The sequence below is a fragment of the Taeniopygia guttata genome, chromosome 4A, assembly GCF_048771995.1.
Source record: "Taeniopygia guttata chromosome 4A, bTaeGut7.mat, whole genome shotgun sequence".
Taxonomy (NCBI): domain Eukaryota; kingdom Metazoa; phylum Chordata; class Aves; order Passeriformes; family Estrildidae; genus Taeniopygia; species Taeniopygia guttata.
Window position 1 is genome coordinate 3,960,557 of NC_133029.1, and position 25,730 is coordinate 3,986,286.

Consider the following 25,730-nt stretch of genomic DNA (forward strand, 5'->3'; position numbering starts at 1 on the left):
ATCACAGAATCAGAGACTTGTTTGGGTTTGAAGAGACCTTAAAGCTCAACAAATGCCACCCCGGCCATGGGCAGGGACACCTTCCACTGTCCTTCGCTGCTCCAAGCCTTGTCCAGCCTGGCCTGGGACACATCCAAGGATCCAGGGGCACCTGTGCCAGGGCCTCCCCTCCCTCTCAGGGAGGGATATCTTCCATATATCCAATCTAAATCTACCCTCCTTCAGTTTAAGGCTGTTCCCTTGTCCTGTCCCTCCATCCCTTGTCCCCAGTCCCTCTCCAGCTCTCCTGGAGCCCCTTTAGGGTCCTGCAAGGGGCTCTGAGCTCTGCCTGGAGCCTTCTCCTCTCCCAGCTCTGCCAGGGTGGCTCCAACCCTGTGATAACTCAGTGACCTCCTCTGAACTCCAGCAGCTCCACATCTTGCTTCTGTCAGTAAACCAGTGTTACCAACACCTCAGAGCTCTGCCTTGCTGACCACTCACCCGATTGCAATTAGCAGAGGTGCAGTAATACCTTTGTTTCCCTGTTGCAGGCTGTGTGCTGTGTTTGGGGGGATCTACTGCCTCCGTCACGCCGTGCGCTGCCTGGTGCTGGACAGAGCCTCGGGACGGTAAGGCGCCATCAGGAACCTTCTGTTTGTACACAGAACACAGGTGAAAAATGTCTCGAGTCAATTAAAAAAAAATTATTCTTCCCAGATCCTCCTTGGTATTAATAACACATCAACCTTGATTAAAAGTAATTTGTGTATAGGTCCTCCAGAACAAGGAAAGTGGGTCTAGAATATAGAAACTAAATTAATTTCCCTGTGATATTACTACAGCTCCTGATCACCCAAGCTTGGAAGACAAATCATTTCAGCTGCCGGGGGGCTGGTGATGAGTGATGTTAGTTTTCCTTGTGGCCTTACCTACTCTAATTGATTTTCATCAGATGACAACAAAGCCCTCTGTTATTGCATTTTTAAAAATGGAGCTCACCTAAAGACTCATCAGATTAATCTTTGCTGATAATGCATGTCACTCCAAGAGAAAAGACTTTAATGAGTTTTTAGGTAGATTGTTGTCATAAACTATGCTGCCCTCTTATTCCAGAATAAATTCTTTTACAACAATATCAGGCCTGTAGGCAGGTTTAAAGTTGAGCTAAGAAAAACCAACACTGAGTTTTTTCCATAGTGGCATTTTTCACATCTCTGTAAATTGTCATATTTCTGTTATACACATTTTATCAGATATTAGTCTTAACTGCAGACTTTGGCTGTCTTAAAGACTGTTTGCAGCTTAGCTTCTATAATTGAAAAGTTCAAGGTGTTTTGTAGAAAATTTAGAGAATTAATTTAGAAATGAAGTAGTACCAATGTATTAGGAGAATGAGTAGTTAAATGAGAGTGTATGAGTTTAATTCCCAGCTGCTCTGCAATTCCTTGGGCACAGCCCTTGTAGCTGCATTTGCTACAACATGGTCAAGTAGTAGCTGTTTTCCCTGAAATTGAATATACTCCAGATTTTACCTTTCTGCCAGTTCCCAAAGGTTCTGGAGTTCACTGCACAGTTGTAGACTTTGACTTGTAAATGTGTTTTATCGGGTCTGTTGTTCTAAATGCACAATGCATGTGCAAATTAATCTGTGCTGCTTTCATAATGTTTAAATCTTTAAATTGCTCTTGCAGGGGGACAAAGCTTTTAGTAGGTAGCAACTTCCAAACTCTACTCTGTGCAGGTCTTAACTGGTCAGTGGTACTGCTTGCCTCAGTTTCGAGCTTCTTCTGCACATCCTGAAGACCTGTGAAATCAATGTTTTCTTCATAAGGTTATGTGGGTTCCAGAAGAGCTGGAGTGCTGCTTTTCCATTAACCTGCCTTTATGTTTTGAATATAGTTTAAAAAAAACAGCACAAGTGTCGTTTTTTAGGCTGCTTTTGGGGTTCACTTGTTTCATTTTAGAATGATAGATTTTTGAGGAGCAAAATTATTAGAATACTTCTAAAGATTTTACCAGACTTTCATTATTCCAAAAACACTGAGCTTTTAATAATGCCATTATCTGATAGTGAATATGAAGAAGCACAACACATCCAAGACATCCATTTCCTTTATCTTCTGTTTCATTCTTGCTGTTATCTCCTTCCTCACTGTGTATTCCCTCCCTGCACCAGCTTGTATTTCCTCTTGACTTTGGGCTTCAGTGTTTTGCCTAATAAAAATCAGCTATCAAGTTGTTAATGAGGCTATTTATGAGTTACTGAGCTTTTGAGTCAACAGACCATTAATAGTAATTGGTAAGAGGCAAATTCATATCTGGTTGTCAGTGCAGCTGGCTGTGTGCTTGCAGAGGCAGCTTCCCCAGGTTACAGATGGCTCACTCAGCACTGCAGAAATGCATTGTGCAGTGGTCATTACCAGTTTATAGCTCCTTCCACAGCCTTCCAGGCTTCATCCATGCCTTTAGGCAGGGATTTTTTTTACATTTTTAATATTCCTGGTCTAGTACACATAAGGAAAATATATACTTCCAGCTCCAGCCTTGATTTTCTTCTAAAACTTTTAAGTTAGTTTAATTAAAAGTCTCAGAATATCACCAAAGTTTATTCCAGCATTTTTCTAGATGTGGTTAACATTGCTTTTTCACATTTCACAATTCACCCATGCCTGTATATACAAGGAACAGTAGATTTCATACTCAGCTCTACAATTATTTTTATCTTTTTTCTGTAGTTCTTTTTATAATATTTGAAAATAAGATTCAGGCAAGACAGGGTGAAAGAACAGAAATTTTAGACATTCCTATTTTAAGGTTTTAGTAATGCACTTGAAAATATCTGGTTTTTGTGTATGGTACCAGATCTGCTGTTTTAATAAGTTTGTAGAGCATCCTGAGTTCTTGGTAGAACTTTGGTGCTGTTAGAAAATAAAAACCACCTCATATTTCTGAGGCTTAGGAAAAAATCCACATTTAATGTATGCTAATGTTGTTATTCTCTGTGTTTACTGTATATCACTTTTTTGGGTACATGTAAAATTTCATCATAATGGTGAGCATTTTATATTGATCACACTTCACATATGTTTCCAATTGCATAATTCTGTCTCAAAATGGAAGGGATGTGATAAATGGCCATTTATACATCTGTGATAAAAAGGTAGAGCAAACAGCCAGTAATTTACATATCTGCTGAAATACTGCAGACTGGCTTTGTCAGTGCTGCTGAGTCCATTTCAAGGATGTCGCCCTTAGTCCATTAGTTTGGATAATGAGCCCTATAAAGTACATTTATAACTCGTGGCACTGCAAGGAGATGGATTCTAATTTTCATCCTTTTATCCAGACACATTGAAAGAAGGTCAATGGAGGGTTGGCTGTGATTCATTGTCGCAACACAGATCAGATGACAGAGACCTGATAATGTCAGTGCAGGAGTGTTTGCTGCATGTGGAAGCACTACTTGAAAGAAATTTTCTCAGCATCACCCTTTGAAGTAAAGTGGGACTGAAATTAAAAGCTCTCTCTCTCTCTCAGTTTAAAATCTTATCACACATACAACCTGCTGCTATTCCTGAACAAAGGAGAGGAAAGAACACTTAGCAGGAAAATAAAATGTGTTGTTGCTTTTGCTGGCTTTGAGTGATGCAACATGACATTTAATCAACCTTTCCCCTCCATAATGTTTGGGGGGTGGTGGGGAAATTGTTTCATAAACAATAAGAAAGGTTATAATTAGAAATGAGCTGCAGCAGCTCAACTTCCTTGTTTATTTGCAGCATTCAAATGAGAGCTCAAGGATGAAATCACTGAGATTAACAGTTAGGAAAAACTTGTTAAAGTTTTAAGTGAAACACACATTGGATAGGATTTAAAACTGGAGAATGTTAGATGTTAAATAGTGCTTGGACTGTTGTCAGGTACCTGTTGAATTTGAAAATAGGAATATATGTAGGGACCAGATGCCTGGGAGGTCAGCATTAGAAGTCAGTGTTACAAAAACATATTGAGTAGTCATAAACCTCTTACATTTACAGATGAGGACTATGTGTCACCTTTTTTCAATTCTTATCTCAGGTTATGGGGACAACTGGTTTACCAGAGATGGTGGAGCTGATTGCTCTTACTTACATAGATTTGGGTTTGTAGATCATTATGATCACAGAAGCTGACAAATAGCTTTTAAGTTACAGAAATGTTGTTCATTCCTAAAGCATAACTCGCTTGTCAGATACTCTACAGAAAAAGGTATGATAAAAAGGTAAATCTGTACATGATCTCTGGCTCAGACATGTGTTCCTTTGGATGTTTGCCTGTGCATGCACACGTGTGTGTGTGTGAGAAAATTCACTGCTTTAAGTCCTGTGTGTTAAATTGTTGAAACACTGGTAAAGTTATTCAGAAAAGTTTAATTTTAAAAAAGGTAATTTTCATGCCCCAAGGAAAAGTTCAGTTAAGCTAATTTGCTTTATTTATTTATGTAGTAAATGTTCTGATAGTGTGGAAGAGGACTCAATAGAATCAGCAGCAGAGGTTGCTTTACTGAGTATCTGTGTGCAGCCTCCTTTTACTTTGTCTCATATATATGATGTAGCTTCATATGTCATACATGAGTGAAGTTTGTTCTTTTACAGCCAATTTTCCCCCTTAAAATCTGAGATTTGTATTCTCATTTAAGCTCCCTGAATAGGTTAATTTCTGTGGTTTGCATTTCTGTCCCACTTCTATTTCTGTCCTTGTTCTATGGAGAACATTTTGTGTTGTTCTTAAAACACCAGGACTCAGTTAATCCATTTGTGTGGCACTTAGAGATAAAGGGTATATTTAGTGATAAACAGAGTAACTCACTCTTGGAACAGTCTGATGCACTCATTTGTAAAGGAGCTTTCCCATATCTCCCAACTTAATATTCTATTTAATTTGTCAAATGTTATTGTCAAAATAAAATTGGTTTTAGTAAAGGTGTCTTCCTAAGAAAGAAACCCCACTGCAATAGGGTAGTACCGCCAAAATAATTTACAGTTTCATTTTTTTATGTATCATGAGGTAAGAAATGTGGAGCTAAATGTGAGTGCTGTAAGCTTATATTTTCTGTAAAAAGTGATCAGTTTGTTAAAGTTTTTACTGTGGTTTGGTTCTTTTTAAACAGGTGCAAAGCTATTGTGGATCACTTTGGACAAAGAATAAGTGCCAACTATTTTATTGTGGAAGACAGTTACCTCTCAGAGAGCACATGCACAAATGTGTGTTACAGGTATGTGGTTAAATAAAAAACACAATTTCTTTAAATCATGGTGTGTAAAGTACCCTGCAAGTTAAACTGAGGAACCTCTTGTCCACTCCTTTATTTTTGTAGTACAGTTTAATTCTGTGCAAAGTATTTCTCTATTAACTGGAGGATATATTGTGTACTTTCTATAGTTAGGTTTTCTTCAATTGTCATTGAAATCAGATTCCCCCTTTCCGTATAAAAATCCAAGAGCTCTGAATGTGTTAGGAATTTCATATTTGCTAAAATGTGTTTGGAAGGTGAAGGTGCCAGTTGCTGTCCTTGCTTTAAATTTGTTTATCCTTAGACAAGTACTAAACTTCCTTGGCTTCTGTGATTTGCCTGTTGCTGCCAGAAGCCCTGGGCATGGCCTGTGTGTCAGAAGAGGGCAGGGGAGGGATCAGCAGAGCTGTGCTGGTGAGGGCAGAGCAGGATAACCCAGGAGCACAAACTGCAGGTGATGAGTGACCTCTGCCCTGCTGCATTTCCCCTTCATCCCAAGGCTCCTGTGCTCTCTGGAACAGCACAAGGCCTTCATGTGCTGCTGCTAATCTTGATCAAATAGGCAAAAGAACTTCCTAAAAAACAGAAGGGAGGCTGTTTGATACAATTGCACTGACTCATTTATTCATCACCTGTTTTGGTGGTTGAAAATACTACATTGGTATTCCAGGTGTGTTTCTGCTTCAGCAACAGGCAAAATATCCCACTAAAATCATAGTAATAAAGGTTATGTAGTGAAATGGTCCTGGTAGTACCAAAGCTATGACTCTAAATTGCTATTTTTTACATCTTTGTTTTCATTTTGCATAATTAAATTTATTATATAATTTTTTTTTTTACATCATTCTTTTATTTAATTGTAGGCAGATCTCCAGGGCAGTGCTCATTACAGATCAGTCTGTATTGAACACAGACTCAGAGCAGCAGGTACACACCAATTCTGTATCACATCTCATGTGTTAATATTTCGTTGTTGGGAGGAATTAAGTCATTAATTCATTTGTTTGTGCTTGAATCGAGATCTTTAGTCAGCTCTCTGTACTGGTAATTGTTTAATTTGTTTTATTGTCTGTAAAGCTATTTAGTTTTTAGTTTCGTTTAGTTCAATGACTGGGATTTTCCTGTTCGGCTTACACTATAATTAATAGAGTTTCTAAGCTTCTGTCTTTAATTTTAATTTTGCTTGCTTTTTAATAAACTGTTACCCTGACTATTCTGTTAATTATTTTTCTTGACTAAACTTTGTTCAAAGTTCCTTTGTTTTTTTTAAACATTCCTTTTTGCTGTTTGAAGTTCTCATTGTACACTTTAAGATGCTTCTTTGGATCTGCTTTGTCAGTCTTGCAGTCCTTAATTTTAGAGGCTATTAATCAGAGTTGTGTTTGCTCTGTCGTAGCACAGTAGAAAACCAAGCAGTGTGACTGCAGTTCCTTTTCAGCTGTGGTGAGGATGGTGGTGCTGCCCCATCCTGCAGGGCACTGTGCTTCCCCTCAAGCTCTGCTTTCTGCTGCCAGGTTTCTGTTCTGACGGTGCCTCCCCTGGAGCCGGGCCGGGCAGCAGTTTGTGCCATCGAGCTCTGCTCCTCCACCATGACGTGCATGAAGGACACCTGTAAGTAAAGGAGCTTTTCCCCTCGGGCTCTGGCAGCTCTGGAGCACAGCTGAGATCTCTGGGTGTTGTTCCTCTGCTGCACAGAGCACAGGGAGCCGTGGCTTCCTGCCATTGTGGAGCTTCATGGACTCATTTTCACTTCCACAGGAATAAATCCTCCTTCGGGAGATAAAAATAATAAACCAATGAAATCTTAATGAAAGATACAAATCTTGAATCTTCCTGGTAATCTGTCATTTGTATTTTTTAAAAAATGGGCTCCCTTAGCTGAACTATTAAATGGAAATACCTGAAATCCACTGTATTTGGGAGCTTTTTATCTTCTGAAAGGACTCTGTTGGTATTTTATATGAACTTGAAATAATTGAGCAATAGAATGTTCATTTTGGGTATTTATTAGAATAGAATTACCTAGTTCTTACCTAATTCTTTTTCACAAGAAAGAAGTAACTGTAATAATAGCCAATTTATTTTGCTGTTAAATAGGCTTGAAATAAGTTCTTTGCATATAAAAGAAGAGTAAAGTAAATGATTAAGTCATTCAAAGTTATATTTCCTACTAAATAATAGTAAAAAAATATAAGCTTGTAATTAATTAATAACTTTGTGCTATAAAGCATGTTGTTAATATTTATCATTTAAATAGCTGATTTCTTTTTATTCAGGGTTCAGAAAATATATACAGCAGAAAGTGAAACTAATGAAGGGTTGATGTTCCATAGATCTAAAGTATTAGTTTCAGGAAGATTTTTATGGTGCTGAAATATTTAGGTTTCTGTTATTTACTTTTCTCCATAAATTCCTTTCATTTCAGAAGAGAAGGTACTGCCTTCCTTAATGAAATTTGTCTTCATATATTGAAATAATAAGGTTCTATATTAGGCATAGCTGAGGTCCAGTTATGGGACATATTTCATAATTTTTTAAAAAACTTTTACATCATTATCTGTAAATGGATTTTAACCTGACTGATTTCTCCTTGGAACAATTATTTAAGATAAGTATACAAATACATCTACTCTTTGATCACAGTGCACAAATGACAGGCACATCATCTGTATTGCCACTTGAGTGGAACCAAACTCCTTCACTTGCCCTAAAAATGGAGACTGTAATGATGAAATCAGGAACTGAACTCATCGTTCTTCTTGCTGGGAGAATTACTTGAAGACAAATGTTGGCAACCACTGTAACTAATGCAGTTATACCTGAGTAAATCAAATATAATCAAAATATATACTGATGACTGTGACTCATAACCATAACCTTAAAGATAATAAAAAAGATTTTATAGAAAGTAAATGATGTGAACTTTAGTGATTTATAGCTGGGTTTTTTGAGGAAAGAATAGATTTTATTACAGGGATTGGAAGCATCTAGTTAAAGTTAGGGGGAAACTTTGATTATCACCACCCTTTTCCTTAGTTTTGTACATATTCCTTCAGACAGAAGGTTTAGTTTGGATTTAATAAAAAAAATTAATGTTTGAATAGAAACTGTATGTGTGCGACCTGAAAGCAGAGGAGCATGAAGGGTTAAATTTCTGTTCCTGATGGAACCAGGCTCAGGATCTGTGATGTTCTGGAAAATAATGACAACAGCCAGGCATCAGAGAGAAAAGACAAAAATGTCATCTAGATTTAAAATAATACCAGAGCTGGGTTCTGCTTTTAAATGAATCAGAAATTTACAGAAATGAAGAAAACACTGATCAGTTTAAATTTTGTACAGTGTTAAATTCCTTCAGGATTCTCTGATGAACACTTCTCTGGTGAGAAGCTTCCAGGAACAAATGAGTCCAGTAAGGTGGACCCATGAAAAGCTTCAAGGTGAGGCTTTTAAATGAATGAATGGCTGGGAAATCAGAGGGGGTGAAGCAGCTGGTTCTGTATCTGAGCAGGTGCCAGTGGCACAGAAAAGGGTCAGGAGCTGCATCAAGTGGTTGTGTAAGGAGACAGCAACTGCAGAGTCTGCAAAACAGAACAAATAAAGGATTGTTCAGCAATAGTTCTCCCATCTAAGAAGTGGATGAATAAAGTGTTGTACAAAGGATTGCACAATCATTTGTACATCATGGGAGTAACTCAGAGAATTCTGAGGTGTTTGCAGAGAATTTCGGTGTGTGCTGTACATACACTGTGTCCATGGCACAGCACTTCCCTGGTTTAAAGGAAGGGATTTTGTGAAGAATTGTGATTTTTAAAAGCCTGCTGTGCATGATAAAAGTGTAAATGTTGTTTGTGTATTGGTGCTTGGAATTAATTTGTGTTCTCTTTCCCTAGATTTAGTCCACCTAACCTGTCCATCAACTAAAACTGCAAGGGAAGATTTAGAGCCTGTTGTACAGAAGTTATTCAATCTAAATACAGAAAAAGGTAAAAATAAATGAGGTATTATGATACTATCTTGCATAAATATAATTTACTAAAGTAGCTGTTACTGACTTCTTCAGCTGTGATTTAACTTCAGTATCCAAGGACACAACCATAAGTGTCTGGGACCTGTTTATTTTTTCACATTTTCTTTTTTTCATGGAACATATTTGCTGTTCAGCACATCCTTGAAAGGTGCAGTAGTGAAATGAAATATTTGTGCAATTGTGGAGGCTTCTTGGGTTGTTCTTGCCTCTTGTTCTCAGGCTGTTGCTCAGCCTCTTGTCTTCAAGTGTTTCCTTGTTTGCTGTTTGAATTGAAATTTTCTGGATTCTGCTGTAAGCAGTGGAAACATAAAGTTGTTCTGTATTGTAATAACAAAGATAGATTTCCAATAATGAACTACTTGGCTCTCAATTCAAGGAAACATTGGCTACTTTGTTGAACTTTGGCCTTGAGATGGACAATTTCACACCCCAGAGGAAAGTAGCTGCTGATGGAGCAGAAGGAAATTGTTCCTGAAATACCTGGGTTAATTCCACATAAGTTTTTGAAATTTATTCCTAAGATCTTGAACCGTATTCGTGTTAAATGCTCACAGAGTAGGTGAGTGCATGTAGGAGATGCAGCTGTGTTCTAACCCTGGCCAAAGCAGTTTAAATACAGTTGTGCCCATGCTGCAAGGCAATAAATCACTCTTCCTCTGAGAGAAAACAATGCTCAGCTCCTAGTGACTGGGGTTTTGCTGGTATAAATGCAAGTTACTAAGATATAATACTCATAATTGGTTTGCTTGTAATATTTAGAAAACAACTTGGATTTGTAAATAGAAAACTTTTTTAGACTGGAGAATTGCAAACATTTCTCGTTTGTATATGTGTTAACTTAAAGCCTGCTAATATTCACCTTTTAATATTAACTTCTGTCTTCAATTTTCAAGACAGTGCCATGTGTTTCAAAGACCTGGTGAAGAGAAGATCAGCTTAGTGTCTTCTAATCATTTGGGGAGGGGTGGCATTAATCTTCATGTTTAAAGTGATCCAGTTTCGAAATGATAGATTGTTTAGAAGCTGACTGAAATTCTTCTGTAGGAACTCTGTGATCATAGGGGTCCTCAGGTGCACTGAGGCACTGAAAAGCCAGTTTTCCCTGACACATAGGCCTTTTTATCATCAGGATGAGGTAGTGGTCGTATTTTAATTAAAATGTCAGAACAAATACTGTTGGAGTTATTGAAAATGAATCACCAGATAAAGTGAGCACTGGGCCATGGCAGGTCAAAGAGGCAAAGTCACCTGGAGAAGAGGACTCCATTCATTTTCCTGCCTAAATGAGGAAGAAGTAACTTTTATGAGCAATGTGAACTTTTAAATATATTAAAGAGCATCTTGCCCTGTATTAAGGCTCAGACTTTCACAGGCTGATGAATTTAATTTATATTTCAAACTGTTCAGTATGAGTAGCACCTATTTTTTTTTAACTATTTGACAGTTATAAAAAGATACTGAAGGAATAGCTTTTTTTTTTTTTTTTTTGTAATTCAGCTGCTTTAAAATACTGTTTTGAATGCTATAGTTTTCAAAAAGTTTCTGCTTTGGAAAGAAGTAAATCTCTTAAGGTCTTTTACAAGCTTCATTTACTTTAGAGGAGGAAAATACATGAAAGGGGACAGCAAATATTCCAAACAAGTAGCATCTATCAAGCTGAGATTCTGTGGTCGGTGTTCCTCCATTGCATTGTGCACTGTTCAGAAGTGACCTTCATCTTTCCAGAGGTTTTTCTGCCTGTGTGCAGAGGGATCATAGGAATGTGCAAAGTACAGCAGGGAGGGACAGAGTATGAGCAAGGAAGTTGAGTTTGTGATAATTCTGTATTCTTGATGAAAATTGCAGCACAATGAGCGTAGATAAATACAAATTAGTCATTTATTTTCATTTAGCAGCACTGCTGCAATTAGAGTTTCTATGTAAAAAGTGTGAAAGGAGGGGAAGAAATGACACGTCAGAAATATCTATGCACAGGGAATGCAGTGGCTGTGAGCTGGCAGAGCCCAGGGAGGACTTGCTGTCTGTCATGTGCTCTGGCAGTTTATCCCCAGTGCAGGAGATAATGTGAGAGGTGTTAAATTTAAACCAGGCTTCTTGGTAGGGTGCTGGTAGTGATAACTGCTGCTGGAGTGGTGGAGGGTGTGCAGAGAGTAGAGTTTGCATAGCTGTGCTTTAAAAGGAAAGAGAAACAATGATGAAGGAGAATCTCAGAAAATTAAATAGTTGACTTTTTGAAGAACAAAAATACTTTATTACAGTAATTCCATGGTAAAAATTTGATTTCCAGTGTCCTACATTCCATAGTTACCTTATCACACACCAACATTGATTACTGAAAACACTCCTTTTCCTTTTCAGAGACTGAAAATGAAGAACTGGAGAAACCCAGAGTCCTCTGGGCAGTTTACTTCAACATGAGAGACTCCTCAGGAGTTGAGAAGAGTTCCTATGCTGGGTTACCCTCCAATGTCTATGTCTGCTCTGGGCCAGACTCTGCTTTAGGAAATGACTGTGCTGTCAAACAGGTTGGGCAGAGCAGGTTTTGGTTGCAGAATTATAATTCTAATATAATATATGTGATAATATACATGATAACTCTGCAAAATTCTAAAACTAAGTAGATGGAGAGATCAGGAAATAGTCACAGGCTTTCACCTGGAAGGTAAAGGAGGAGGTACAGTACAAATCAAAGCCAGAAAATCCTGTCTACAGTTCAAGTTGGAAGGATCACTAAAGAAGTTTAATACTTGCAGGACAGTCCCAAACCAGAAACTCACTGGGAGAAAAGCCCAGCACAAGTCCTAATGTGGTAGATTAAGCCTCCTCTCTGTTTCCCTTCTCTTTGCCTTGGTATCACTGTATTAAAAAATTTTCTTTCAGCGATCCCCTGGATAAGGAAGGTACAAATTCCTGGGCAGATCTGCCCCAGCAGCCCCTGTGGTGTCAGGGCACTGTCAGAGACAGGAGAACACTTCACAGCTTTGGAGGATGAAGTGTCACTAGGCATTTTTAAAGCTGTGTTTTTAATAGCCATGTTCAGACAATGTGCATGCCATCTTCTAGCCAGTTGCAGGATTTTTTATGACTAAGTCATAAACCTCTTAAAAATAAGGTTTTGAAGTGGAAAGGCTGACATAGCCTGAACTGCAGGGTCAGAACAGTGTCATTAAGGGCTAATAGTATCCTTCATTTTGCTTTACAAGGCAATAATTTGCCTCTCAGAGGGAGAAAGACCTGTAAAGACAAAAAATAATGCAAGACAATTATTATGGTAGCAGTTTTAAATTGTAAATGAGTTCCTTTCTAAATTTGATTTTTTTTTCCAAATTGTTGTTTAAAACTGATTAAATACACTTAGAAATATTAAAATTAGAAATAAGTTTTAACATTCAGGTTTGTCTTCCGTTAAGAGGTTTTCTTCTTATCAATGAACAATAATGGAATAGATCAGGCCCTGTTTAAGTATTCTTGGTGCTGTAGTTCAGCTTTTATGTTCAAACTGTTGGCCATCAGTGAGAGATGCTAGACAGATCTCTGAGGAGGATCCATCAAGAGCCTAAATCACTGCCTTTTAAACAAAAACAGAGAGAGGCTGCGTTTTTTGAACCTGATTTAAATTTTGAAACAAATGGTCACAAGAAGTGAAAAGAGGAAAATATTTTAGTGTAAACATGTTTGTAATTGGAAGTCGTGTGTTAGAGCAAAATGAAGACTAGGCTGAAGTGAAGCAGGAGTCCCACCATGCAGGGACCTTGTAGAAAAGAGGAGGGAAATAGCTGTAAGTTGGTGTGTCTTCCACTCCCAGATCACTCTGACCCTCCTAGGAATGGGATGGAATCTCTAAGTAGGAGATATTTGCAAGCTCATGGATCAGAACAGCTTAAAAAAAACCCAGTGTGTGTATTTGTCTTAAAGATAGCTTTGAAAGTTATATCTGATTCCTCTAATCATTTTGGGATTAGTGTTTTAGTGATACTTGCTGTGATTTATTTTCTTCATTCCCATCAGTATTACTGAATTCTGTTTGTCATGCTGTGTGATTGCACTGCTGATACATTATTGGCAAGGCAGGACCACAGCTCTTACAGGCAACTCTCCATCTACGCCTTATATACAAATTACTGCCCTCTTGTTTTATTGTAATTCTGTGTTCAGTTCCTCCCGTGATACGGAATTAATGCTGATGGTTACATTTACTTGCCCCGAGGACAGGCTAAATGAAATGGAGATGCCATTTATGATCTTTTCAAACTCCCTGTGTGTGGAGCTAGTAAAGCATCTGGCTTCCAGTTTTCTGTTTTCACTGCTGCAACCTGACATGAATTATTATGAGCTAAAGTAATATATTCCCTGCCATATTTCAGACTTCTGAGGCATCTTCATGGTCATGAGAGGATATACTAAAACTGTCAGGCCAATATTTGTCCTTTAACCTCTTTATTTTCTATATCTGGAAGGATTTCAGAGTTAATCAAGTGTTGGTACTTTGCTTGTGGTCTCTATAAAAGTTGCTGTGAAAGTCCCCAGAGTTTATCCACAAGTTGGAATGCAATAAAACAGGAACAGAATTTAGTTTTATTCAACTCCAACTTACTGGAGTTGCTATGTAAGGGCTTTACATACCTGTGTCTTAATGCTGGATTCAACTGGACACACATTTCTCAGCTGATACTATGAAATATTGAGGGACTTATTGTCTACCTTAATTACTCACATTAAATATCAAAGTGTTAAAATGAAAGAGTTGTTAAATTATTATTGTTTATTCTGTATTGCTTCAGCTGGATAAAGTTAACTTAAAAACTTGGGAGACCTGAAAGTGCTCTATACCATTAAATTGTTTAGTTTTAATCAGTGTCATGATGTCCTACATAACATTCTTCCCATGTTGTTCCCATGAGAATTTCTTCCCAAGTTCAACCTCATAACTGTTAGGCTGTTTTTGGAGTGGATATTTGCTGACTGATTGGACTGAATAATTGTTGAGAACTGCATAGGAAATGTTTGTCTGCTCTCATTTGTCATATATTTAGTTCAAAATACAACATCTTCCCTCAGTATTCTGTTAAATACAATAATAATTGAAATGTATTTTTGGAGTAGCAAGGACAAGTGCAAACTTGAAATTAAAAGTTTTCCTCTTGCTTTCAAAAGGTTAAACCCCAGCTTTTCAGGATGTTGTACCCCCTTGCTCCCCAGACTTACTAGGCAAGGCTTTCAAATGACAGAACTATGGTTTTGAAGTAGAGAACAAAATTGTCCAGTTTTTCCTATATTAATACAGAAAGTTTGAAACAGTTTTACTGAGTATGGAGGAGTAGAATTTAGGAAGGAGAATGAAAAATGAAACTGAACTGAGAGTAAACAGGGTCGTTTAAGCAGTTAAAATTGGAGTCCTGCACCCATGAGGTGCTGATGGAAAGCCAGAGCTGGTGGGAGTGGAGTTCATCCAGAGAGCTCTTGGGGACAAGCTCAGGGCTGGATTCAGCCACAGACAATTCCCTCCTGTCCAGGGTTGCTCATGGTGAGTGGGCCTTTGCAGGTGGCAGGGCAGGCCAAGTATAGGTATAAGTTTTTTAACACTCGTTAATAGAGCTTCTTACATTCTTGTGGGATTTTAAAGGATTTTTGGCATTCTTTGTTTGTACAAAATGTCTGCTTCTCTGGAATCCTAAGTTTGTATTTCATTGGTTCTTTTTTTCTCTCAGATTTGTACTTGTATTGTGCATGTTGTAGTAACAACCACACTGGTGTTCCAAGAATGTTTCTCTTTAATATCTTCCATTGTAGTGGCCAAAAAACTTGTTGGTCTTATTTGATTTCTAAACCTTGATGGCATGAAGAGCAAGTGCCATTGTAAATTAAGTCATTGAACTAGACCTGTCTTTTTTATCTAAAATACTGTTCTTTTCACACATACAGGTCTGTGCACCTTGGAATAATAGATTATAGATGGGAGTTTTAAATAAACCACAAATATATTGGGATGTACTTTGAGTGATAATATTCCTTTGGATAAGAGTACTTCTCGGCTGTGCTGTATGTTTAAAGTGTTCAGAAAAGGAGAAATGGAATTTTTTTGCTGTTTTTTAATCTAAGAAGGAAACCTCTCTAGCCATGATATGGATGGTACATGTGTACAGTTCCCTGGGTTTCCTTGTGAAATGATCCCTCTCTCTGGAAAGAGCCAAGATCCTCCCCATGCTTTGCCTTGGACTGCAGCTAGGGATAGTTTTATAGTGCAAAAGATCAGTTTGCTTCCAGAAAAATCCTCTTTCTTGTTCTCAATGCAACACAGAATGACCAGCATTTTTTACAAAGCCCCCTGCTGTGACTTCCTAGTAGAACAATGTAAAAAGATAAATTGCTTTTTCTCTTTCGAGGTCTGCAAGAAGGAATGGATTTCCCACGTGTTTACAATACTGTCAAAGTACTAAATCACTATTGATTTGAAAGAACGGAGGTTAATCTTAAATATCTGTAAAATATTGCCTCAGGGTGTTACATTTCAAGGTAAAGTTTATGTTATTCTTCTTTTTCCTGAATAGGCTGAGACTATTTTCCGAGAAATGTTTCCAGCAGAGGAATTTTGCCCCCCACCACCGAATCCAGAAGATATTATTTATGATGAAGATGAGATTGAGCCAGAAGAGTCTGGATTGAATAATTCACCAGAGACAAAGCCTGAAACCTCAGCTGAGGAGAGCAGTAGTGAAGGTGGTGCTGCTGTTACAAGGGAAGAATGAATGAGTGAATGAGTGAACAGTGTTCTCTTAGGAGAAGAGGAAGTTGACCCAAACTAGGACATAAGAGAGGAAGGGTAACAAAAAGAGGTTTTAAACCCCCAGAGATGTATTATTTGCCATTGCCTTACTTTCCTTAGCTTGGATCATCTTTTTAAAGTCGTTTCATTGATAGCTGAGACACTTTTAAACAGTCAGAGGCCCACCAGATCCAGTGGGGTTTGTATCTAAACAAACAAATACAGAACGAAGCATCTGAATTGAAAGTGCTAAAATAGGATTCATGATTTATTGAGAGGATTTGGTTTTGTTTTACAACTTGGAAAGATTCCTCCATCTTTTAAGGAGGAAGTCAAAGCTAAGCAAAAGAAAAAAAGTGCAAGTTTGATTACCAGTTAGATGATTTCTCCTAAAAATCCTTGGATCTCTGCTAATTAAACAGCTGAAGGTGAGGTTCACCATCTGTCCTTCACAGTGGTCTTATGAGTGGAATTCAAAGGCAATAATATTGACAGTTCTGCAGTGGCTTTATTGTATGGTTTTGAAACTGATGCCATAATCAGGTAGGAAATATAATCCAGAAGATGTTCCTCTCATGGAACTATTTTACATTTAGTTTTTTTTAGTAAGACTATCAGATGACATATTTTCTCTAGTGACTTCATTTACTGGAGTCAGGAGAATGGCAGAATTTAAACTTAATGCCAGATTTGCCACCAAAATTTAGTCATAAATAGAGCATTCCTGTTATTAGCCCCCTGGATTTGTTGCACTGTTTGGGCCTTTAGCAAGTTAGTAGTTACTTTTTGGAAGTTTGGGGTCTGAGAAGTCTAAATGACCATCAGCTGAGGGAGTTTGTGGTGAAGAGAAGGTTCAGCTGATAATTCCAAAGGTTTGTGTTGATCCCAGTTAATAGGATTAAAATTAGTGTGATAACTATAAACTATGCATTTTGTAATGATAAACCATGAAGCATTTATACAATAAAACGTATTGAACTATTTATAAACCTAGTTTGTATTAAAAACTACAGAATGAGAAAGCTGTTGTAAATGACCATGTTAAACTTGCACTTCTTCTGAACCATGCTTGAAATCATATATAAAAAGTATTTATCACGTACTTAAAGATTTACTTTAAAATGCACACCCAGTAGTTCAGTAGTATCTCTAGAGTTGATGAGTTGGGGTTTAAACTTCTTCATGAAGGTAGAGCCAGTTCCAGGAGTGCTTAAATACTGTAAGTAAATAAAAAATGCCACTGGGTCATGAACATGGAGCTCTGCCTGGCCATGCCACAGCCAGGCTTCTGTACAGTCCTGTGGTGCCTGTGCCTGCCCTGAACTGGCTCCAGGCCAGAAGGGGGAATTTATTTATTTTTTTACAGCATAACTGATCCTGTTCTCTTTGTCCTGCATCATGCCCACTGTCCAGTTTGCATTTCAGGGTTAGTGTTTGCACCCTTTGTCGGGTAGGTACTGGTATGTGTGTGTCTGTGTGCATAATCCCAGAGTCCTCAGAAAAACACGTGGCTGGAATGTTCCCAGTGTTCAACAGCTGTAACCTCTGGATGCTTGTGACTGAGCAGTTATTTATATATAAATATATATATATATTAATAAGCAGGCTGCCTCTTCATTTAGCTGTAATTTCTCTGTGTATTGGGACGCATGAGTGTATGGTGCTTTTATTTAACATCTGCAGATCTATAAAAGAGATAAGTGGAGGGACCTATCCCTGTCTGTCTCTCAGAAATAGGGATCATAGTTGATTCTCTCATCTGTGTTTACAAGGAAGTCTCTTGATGAAAATTAAAGGTTTGCTTGCAAGTGCATGGTCCTGTGTTTTCTTTCAAGGTTTTTTTAAAGAAAAACAGTTCACTTTCAGCTGGGATTTCCTGAGAATTCCCTTGGCTGCTTTCAGCACGAGGACACCTGTAATTGCCAACGTGGGTACCTGCCTTGTCAAGTTTATATCAATTCCTGTCTGAGTGCTCTGTGTCCATGTGAAGCCAGGTTTGGAAATGGCTCAGATTTGATTTGAGATCTGATGGGATGATGTACACGTTGGAGGCTATGACTTTACACTACATTGATTGCTTAAAAACTGTTTTCATGTCTCTTTCATAGGGTGAATGGAAGCATTAAATGTTTTTCCTATGGTACTTGAGTACCCAATAGCTCACTTGCAGGAGCAGTAGATCAGACTGTTGATGCTGGTATTTTACAGAAATCATGCTCTGAACTGCATTTTGTTCTTTCTTTAAATGGTGTAAGCATGCAAAGTGAGGGTTAGGCTTTTTTGAAGTAGTTTTTAAGGCTTGTCATACAGGATGTATTCAAAAGATAACATGACTTTTTAAAAACTGGCAATTTATCTGTGGGATTATTAATAAATCAAGTTAAAGAAAGATAAGGTTAATTGAATTTTTAAACAAGTAGCTGTATTATCCTTCAAGCACCTTGGAGCTCATACAATATTCACACCTTTTTTTTTCCTAAGGAGTGCTTTGATATGTTTGAATTCCTTTTTTAATGAGTACTTTCTTTTTAAGTTGGTTAATTGGATTAACCCTTCATATTCAAAGAGTCCATTTGATGCCATTTTCCCTTCTGTGGCATTGCCTGGGCTGTAGGACTGCAGGTGGTTACTGCTCCTTTGGAGGCATTTTCAGCCATGAAGCTGCTTCGTCTGCTTTTTCTGGTGATGATGATGCTTAGGGCCATTTGACAGGTAATCATTAGAACTTGGATCCTTGCAGACTATGGGGTCTTTTTTCCCATCATTGCAGGGGGATTTATGTGGGCAACTCCTATTAATGTTAATGGGACTTGCATGTGTAAATCCTCCTTGCATCAATGGGAAAATTGACCCCTGAAACAAAATATCTGCCTGTTAGACCTGCTGATTCAGAAACATCCAGGCACTGCCGGCTCCTGTGTGGAAATGTGCTGGGATGTGTTTCACGGGAATGCTCTGGGGGAATATTCAGGATTTTCTTTTACATTGTATTTTATATTTTCCATAGACTGAATCTTGTCAGAGTTAGCCCAGTGATTCTCTTTGTGTAGCTGGGAAATGCAATTTCCCATTCAGTACAGGTTGCACAGCTCCTTGGATTTGATCTCATTTTATTTTAGTCCCTCTCTCTCCCCTCTAAATCTTTTTGCTTCAGCAGTGTGTTGCAACAGCTTAATTTCAAGAATAATTTGCTAGTGATGTATTGATTAATGACAAGTCAGAAGTATTAATGTACTGTTTTCACACAATAAGAGACTGGGTCACTTACAATCCATAATCTCCTCTAGAGAAAGGATAAAATTAATTTTCTCAGCACTCATATATGTGCTTCAATACCTTGGCAGTACAAATGAGAATGTATTTTATCTGTGGATAAGTTTATTCATCCTGTATTGTGTATGGTGCCATTCACACAGTTATTTATATAGATATTTTATATAATCTCTGCAGTGCATTTTTGGATTTTGCTTATCTGGTGATTTTATATCAGTAGCAAGTCATCCTTTGGATGTAAAAAGTCTGGTGTGGAACTCCAGCTACCCTAAACTGCTCCAGAGATCTCTCCTGGCTTTCCTGCCTCAGTGAGTGCTCTCTTCAGCCATTAATTAGCAATAAGCTCTGCAGATCCTGGTGGGTTGTCTTCTGTTCATGTTCCTTTTTAATTTTTTCTGAGGCTTTTGTGCTTGCCATTAATGCAGTTGCTGATTTGCCAGCAAGGGGAGCAATTTGCTGAGATCACATCATGAAACAGTTGATCTCTTGTGTGTGTCTACAGTTCCTAACAATTCTTCTCCTATGGGGGTATATATATGAGAATTATATGACAAAATAATTCATTCATGAAAGCTTATCACTTAAACCTTTGCAGAAACCAACCACTACAGAAAATCCAAAAGTTAGAATTACCTGTGTTGCCAGAATTGTCAAAAATATGTGGGAGAGTTGTGGTGGCAAGGCAATATTGCCTGAATTCCTTGTGGTAAGATGGAGAAGTGACACTGGAAGTTCCAGACACTGATAAAAAACATTCATTTATTGCAATCCAATTTAATAGTAAGCTTGCTGCAATGATCAGATAGAAATCTTAGCTTAAGTGTATGATTTCAATAACTTTATTGGGATCTGAAGTTGCCATAGAAGGATTATTTGAGCTGCAGAGGAAATGGTAGGAAATAGTCTGCCATGTGAAGTTCACACTGTCAGCCTCATCTCCAGCAACAAAACAACTCGTGGTGGAAATAGAACTTATTAGCAATTCCACCATTATGTTTATTTACAGGCTGCCAGTTCCTGTTTGTAAGAGTGAATGTTTCTTCAAAATCTGACTGGGGAGCCCAGCAGGAATGTTGTAAATCCCACTGACATCCGAGATTTAGAAAGTTGACAGCAAAGTATCAGGAAGATGCAGTTGTTGACTGCATGGGAGTTCTGATCAGAGGGGACTTTAATAGAAAATACTCCTGCTGTCACAATTCCAACAGACAATTTATTTTACACTATTTGCAAAAGAGATGGAAAGTATCAACCTGAGTGTATATCAGACCCAGATGGATTTGACTAAACAATTCAGGGAGTGCAGAACACTCACATTTTTAGGTGGAGATTTTCAGGATCTCATACTTCCTTCTGAAGTGCCAGCCCATAATTCTTTGTATATTTGGGCTCTGGAGAAGGCCTTAGTGCTGTTCCTACATTCTGTAGGGTTAGAACTTCAGGAAGTGGGGCAGGCCATGCCTGTGGAGCTCCTGAATCAGCCCAGGCTTCTCTGCTGGTGTGACAGCAGCTGGTGCCAAACAAATGCACCTTTGGCTTTGAGAGAGCTTTTGTGCTGCTCCAGCTTCTGGAAGCTTCTCTCATGAGCTTTGTCTCACTCTTTTGGGGTGAGCATGAAGCTGCTCTGGAAATGCTCTGTGGGGAGAGGTTGTTGGAGAGCTGAGGTCAGTAATGATAAAACATCTGGGTAATGCTGCACCAGACTGCAGCTCACCCCTGCCTCAAAACCAGGTCACAAACCACCAAACCAGTGTGGGTAATTGTATCTGAGCTGGTAATTGTACCTGAGCTGGATGTCTAGAGTGAGGAACAAGTTTTTAATCACTGGAAATTTGAGTCTGAGAAAGGATACAAGAGTCTTCTCTGAAAAAACAACATTTTTATAATCCCAGATCCAAACCCTCCTGGGCTGTTTTAAGACACTGCGTGCATAAGAAAGTCAGTAACAGCTAATGTGGAATTCTGCATCTATTCTGCCTCAAACCCAGCATATTTCTGGAGCTCACCCAAGGGAAAGCCATTTAATCATGATGAGAGACCAGCTGTCAGCCCAATGCAACCAAACAGCTCCCTGCTCTGGGGACTTTCCCTAGCGTGAAAGTCACTGCAATTCATGGTGGATTCCTTTGTTGTGAATAAATTACCCAGTGAATTCAGCCTTTCCCTTGTGCAAAAATCTGTGTAAGCCCCAGCTAAGTACCTTCGGTGGATTGTTTTTAGATTGCAGATTATCGAGGGAGAATCCACTATGGGATTCCTACAGCAATTTATTAGCTTAAATCGTGGGGTATTTTCTTGCTCCATGTTTGGATGCTAAAATAATACATAATCATTAATACAACATTTCAAAAATGACATAATTTTTAAGAAAGAAAAAAAATGGCTTTATGAAAATTTATTTTAAGTCTAATTTTAAGGAAGCCACTATAAAATGAAAAAAAAAAAAGTCACTCTCTTATTTTGGTGATGTTTGTGCATGATGTATTTTCTTTCCATGGAAGTTTTAAGCCAAGAATAATTTGATTCCTTGCCAGTCTGATTCCAGAGTGAAAATATGAGCATGGTAAGAGCCAGCAGCCCTCTCAGTTGTGAGGATATTCCTGTGTGCTGGGGGAGCACTTGGCATGCACAGGTCTGAAAACACACAAGTGTCATGAGGGGTGACAGAGCAGGACTCACGTGAGGAATAACACCACCAGTGGGTTCTGGATCCACTTGGGACTCGAAAAAAATGGATTTTTTTTTTTTGGCTCTGGCACTGCTTTCCTCACTGAATGTGGTTGAGTCATTTCCCTCTAATGCTGTAGTAAAAAGGTGTAAAACAGTGACAGGTATTTCCTGAAGCCTTTTAGGAGGTCAGTGAAATACAAAACTAAATGTATTTGGGAAAGAAAAAGAACAGTGGAATGATAACTGTGAAAATGGATAGCGGGATTATTTGAGTAGAGGAGCAAATGATCTGAAGAAAAAATCCAGTGTAACTCCTGTAACATGCCTGGGATAGCAGATGTTTTGTTATTCAAGTCCCTCCTTCCAACCCTGACATTTCCCATGTTTCTCAAGTGAGCTTTCACCAATCAGCACAAACTCTTTATTTACTGCTTAATAAAAATAACCAAATTATCCTTATTTTATGAAATCTTTTTCTGATTATGCATATTTTGCTGGCAGATTGTAATGCGTATTGCTTCATTGTTTAATTAGGACTTAATGCTAATGTCATTAACATTCTATTCGATAATTCAGTAGGTTGCCTATTTATAGACATAATGAAAGTCATAACTTTTTGTAGTGAAGTGTTTCTGACTGTGCTATTGAATTAAAAATAAACTTACTCTAACCTGACATTAGCTTTCAGTTTCATTGTCCATGGTCCAGTAAGTCTGAAAAATGCTGCTGCATGCAGTAAACATGGGTTTTTTTAATTATTATATTTATTTTTGGTTGAGTCTTAAGTCATCCTTTCCTTTGAGGGAAAAAAAATAGACTAAACTAAGCAAAAAATCTCAGAAAACTGGTCTGAAGTTTGAAATACTGTCCTTGAAGACAATTGGGATTTGGAACACTGAATTTAAGTAACTGGAATCTTGTTCGAGTTTTATTCACTGCTTCTAAATCAAGTAATTTGACAGCACTTCACCCCTCAGTTTCTTACCACAAATATGGACGTGTCCTTTATTTGGGGTTATAACGTGCAAAATAACTGCTGGATTTTGTACTCCATGTAATCCCTTTAGCAGGGATAATGAATTCTATGGATTTCTTTCTTTATGGCATTTCCTTAAGCATTTGTAAAATATTATTTGCATGACTTATCTTTTCTAGGGAGATGTTCAAATAAAAGCAGTGATTTGGATACCTCTCACAAGACTCAGTAAGCAGGGCCCTGTTTTGGGTATTTCACTGTTGTCCTTAAGTCCTTAACCTCTAATTGCAGTTTCTATTCAGTGACCAGATCATGCACATTCTTATTTTAATTCACCTTTTTACAGCTTGAATTCTGCGTATTTGTAGGGCTTATTTTGTAAAATTTGTAACAGGTCCCAGTTTAATTAAAAGGGTCCTTTTATTGTGTGCTTTGTATACTTTAATCTTTGAGTTACGAGGTTTAATGGTGCCAGGCCTAGAATAATACTGGAGTGATAAGTGGGAAGTAAAGAGAAATGTAAATGCTGCTGGTGCATATTGTAAATGCAGGTGAACCTGGTGGGAAGAAATGCTGATGTCTGACTCCAGTTCAGAAGGCTGAATGATTTCTTTAGTAGAACTATACTTTCATATAGTATTTAAAGGAGATACTAAAACTACAAACCTACTTTTTCTCACTACCAAATCTAACTCACAACTGGTGACCCTCTCTCCACAGTCCAGCCCCAGGTGGGTTGGATTGGCCATCAGGCTCAAACAATCCTCACCAGAATCCAAGCAAGCACTCACCCCAGGTAAACAATTCTCCAAACACATTCCACATGGGAAAACAAGGAGCAGAAATAGAAATTATTTTCTCTTTCTTCTCCCTGTGCACCTCTATGAAAAATCCTGAGAGAGAGAAGGATGTGCCTGGCACAGGTGCCCCCTCCTTCATGTGCACACGGTGAGTGCTTGGTGGGGGGAATCAGACCAGAGGGAGCTGAAACAGTTCTGGAAGCTCTGCAGTTCTGGAGATTCTCTCTGGGCACTGCTGGGGAAGGGGCTGTGGGCACTGCCCAGCTCATCCCTCCCTGGCACAGCTCAGTGCTGCTCTGGCTCGGAGCTTCGCAGTCTTTGACTTCAGAGGAACACAGGTGAGTCTGGAGCTCCTGCTGGGCACTCCTGTCCTCTCCTTCTCGGGGAGTTTGCAGGGAAGAACAGCACGGAAAGGGTGAGGAGGTTGCTCTGTGTCCTTGCTGGACAGGAAGGTCCTTCCCTGCTGGAGCCTGAGGTGCTGGCTCTGCTGGGGGCTCTGCTGGGGGCTCTGCTGGGGGCTCTGCTGGGAGCTCTGCTGGGGGCTCTGCTGGCTTCACCCTGCACAGCTTCACCCTCTTCCTCCTGACACCAACAGGCACAGCACTTAAAAAGCCACTTGGAAAGGTTTTTAAAGGATTATTGGAATTTTTGGATTACCACAGATGAATTCATTCTCTTTCACAGAATTGAATTACAGCATCTTATCTGTTGCTACTATATTAATAAAATGTCTGAAGCCAGCCTTAAAGCACAGTTCCTTTGTGGAGAGACTAAGCAGGAAGGATTTTTCCAAGCTGCATGTTTTTCTGAGTAATGTTGCATACAGACTGGAGATTGCTTCTTCTATTGAATTGCATAATGAAAAATCAATCAGTTTAATGGTTGACAAACTTTGACATTCAAATAAAAATGTTGCTGGTATTTTCATAAAGACCTGTAGGCATGACTAGATTCAGCAACTTTAATTTATGCAATAGTGAATGTCTGCCAAAACATTGTACAAATGACTGTATAATGAGGCAATAATAACCATGAGGAACGGAAGGAAAGCAAACAAGAGGCCAAATCTCTCAGTTTCTACAGATTATATAATTTCACAAAGCCTTTCAATGTAAAATATGTTCCTATGTCTCCCTTTTCAACACCATGTTCTGTTTTGAAAGCAATTGCTCAAAATCATCCAAACAGATTTATCTGAGGCTGTTGTGTAGCATCAGATGACAGTGTTTAGTTTTTCTGCAGTGGGTGGTTCTGACTGTTCAGGGATTTTTATTTTCCTTGATTCAGAGGGGAGAGAAATCCCAATAAGGGAAGAGGACATGTTAATTCCTCACTGATTTCTGCTGGTGGTGTGTGTTTGAGCACAGCACAGGGAATGCTGAGCTGTGCTGCCTTCAGGCTCTGCCTTCCCTCAGCACCAGGCTGGCCTCAGAAATCCCAGCAGCATTGCCCAGGCCTTGTCTGGACACAGAATTTCCAGGGTCTCTCAGCCCAAGAGATTCATTCTGTGTCCATTCATTCTTCACCTGGCTCTTCCCTTGCCCTGTGCCTGCATCCTCCTTGGAAACTTCCTCTCGTGTGTGAAGAGATCTCAAACTGTGACATTCAGGAGGCACAAAGATTGAATTAAGAACTGGTGTCTTGGAGATGCTGCTGTGTTGCAGGCAGATTCATTTTTCTCTCAGGACTTTTTCATAGAGGAGCACAGAGAGAAGAAAGAGAAAACAATTTCTCTTTCTACTCCTTGTTTTTCCCGTGTGGAATGCGTTTGGAGAATTGTTTACCTGGGGTGATGCTTGGTTGGATTCTGGTGAGGATTGTTTGAGCCTGATGGCCAAACCAATCCAATCCAATCCAATCCAATCCAATCCAACCCACCTGGGGCTGGGCTCTCAGAGAGGGTCACGAGTTGTGAGTTAGATTTGGTAGTTAGATAAAGTAGGTTTGTAGTTTTAGTGTCTCCTTTA

General features: G+C 38.7%; 1 protein-coding gene across 3 annotated transcripts in view; it reads left to right on the forward strand.

Moving 5' to 3' along the window:
* Positions 1-18,768, forward strand: part of CHM (CHM Rab escort protein) — a 52,343-nt gene extending 33,575 nt beyond the window's left edge. For 2 of the 3 annotated variants that reach the window (XM_030272419.4, XM_072929026.1), the window contains exons 9-15: positions 531-608; positions 5,129-5,233; positions 6,115-6,178; positions 6,766-6,862; positions 9,145-9,237; positions 11,640-11,806; positions 15,830-17,852. In XM_030272419.4, coding sequence (XP_030128279.4) covers positions 531-608; positions 5,129-5,233; positions 6,115-6,178; positions 6,766-6,862; positions 9,145-9,237; positions 11,640-11,806; positions 15,830-16,027 — 802 coding nt within the window. In that variant the 3' untranslated portion in view covers positions 16,028-17,852. Of the gene's footprint in view, positions 1-530; positions 609-5,128; positions 5,234-6,114; positions 6,179-6,765; positions 6,863-9,144; positions 9,238-11,639; positions 11,807-15,829; positions 17,853-18,658 lie in introns of those variants that run through there. The other variant, XM_030272420.4, reaches the window with a different exon arrangement.
* The last annotated feature ends 6,962 nt before the right edge of the window (positions 18,769-25,730 follow it).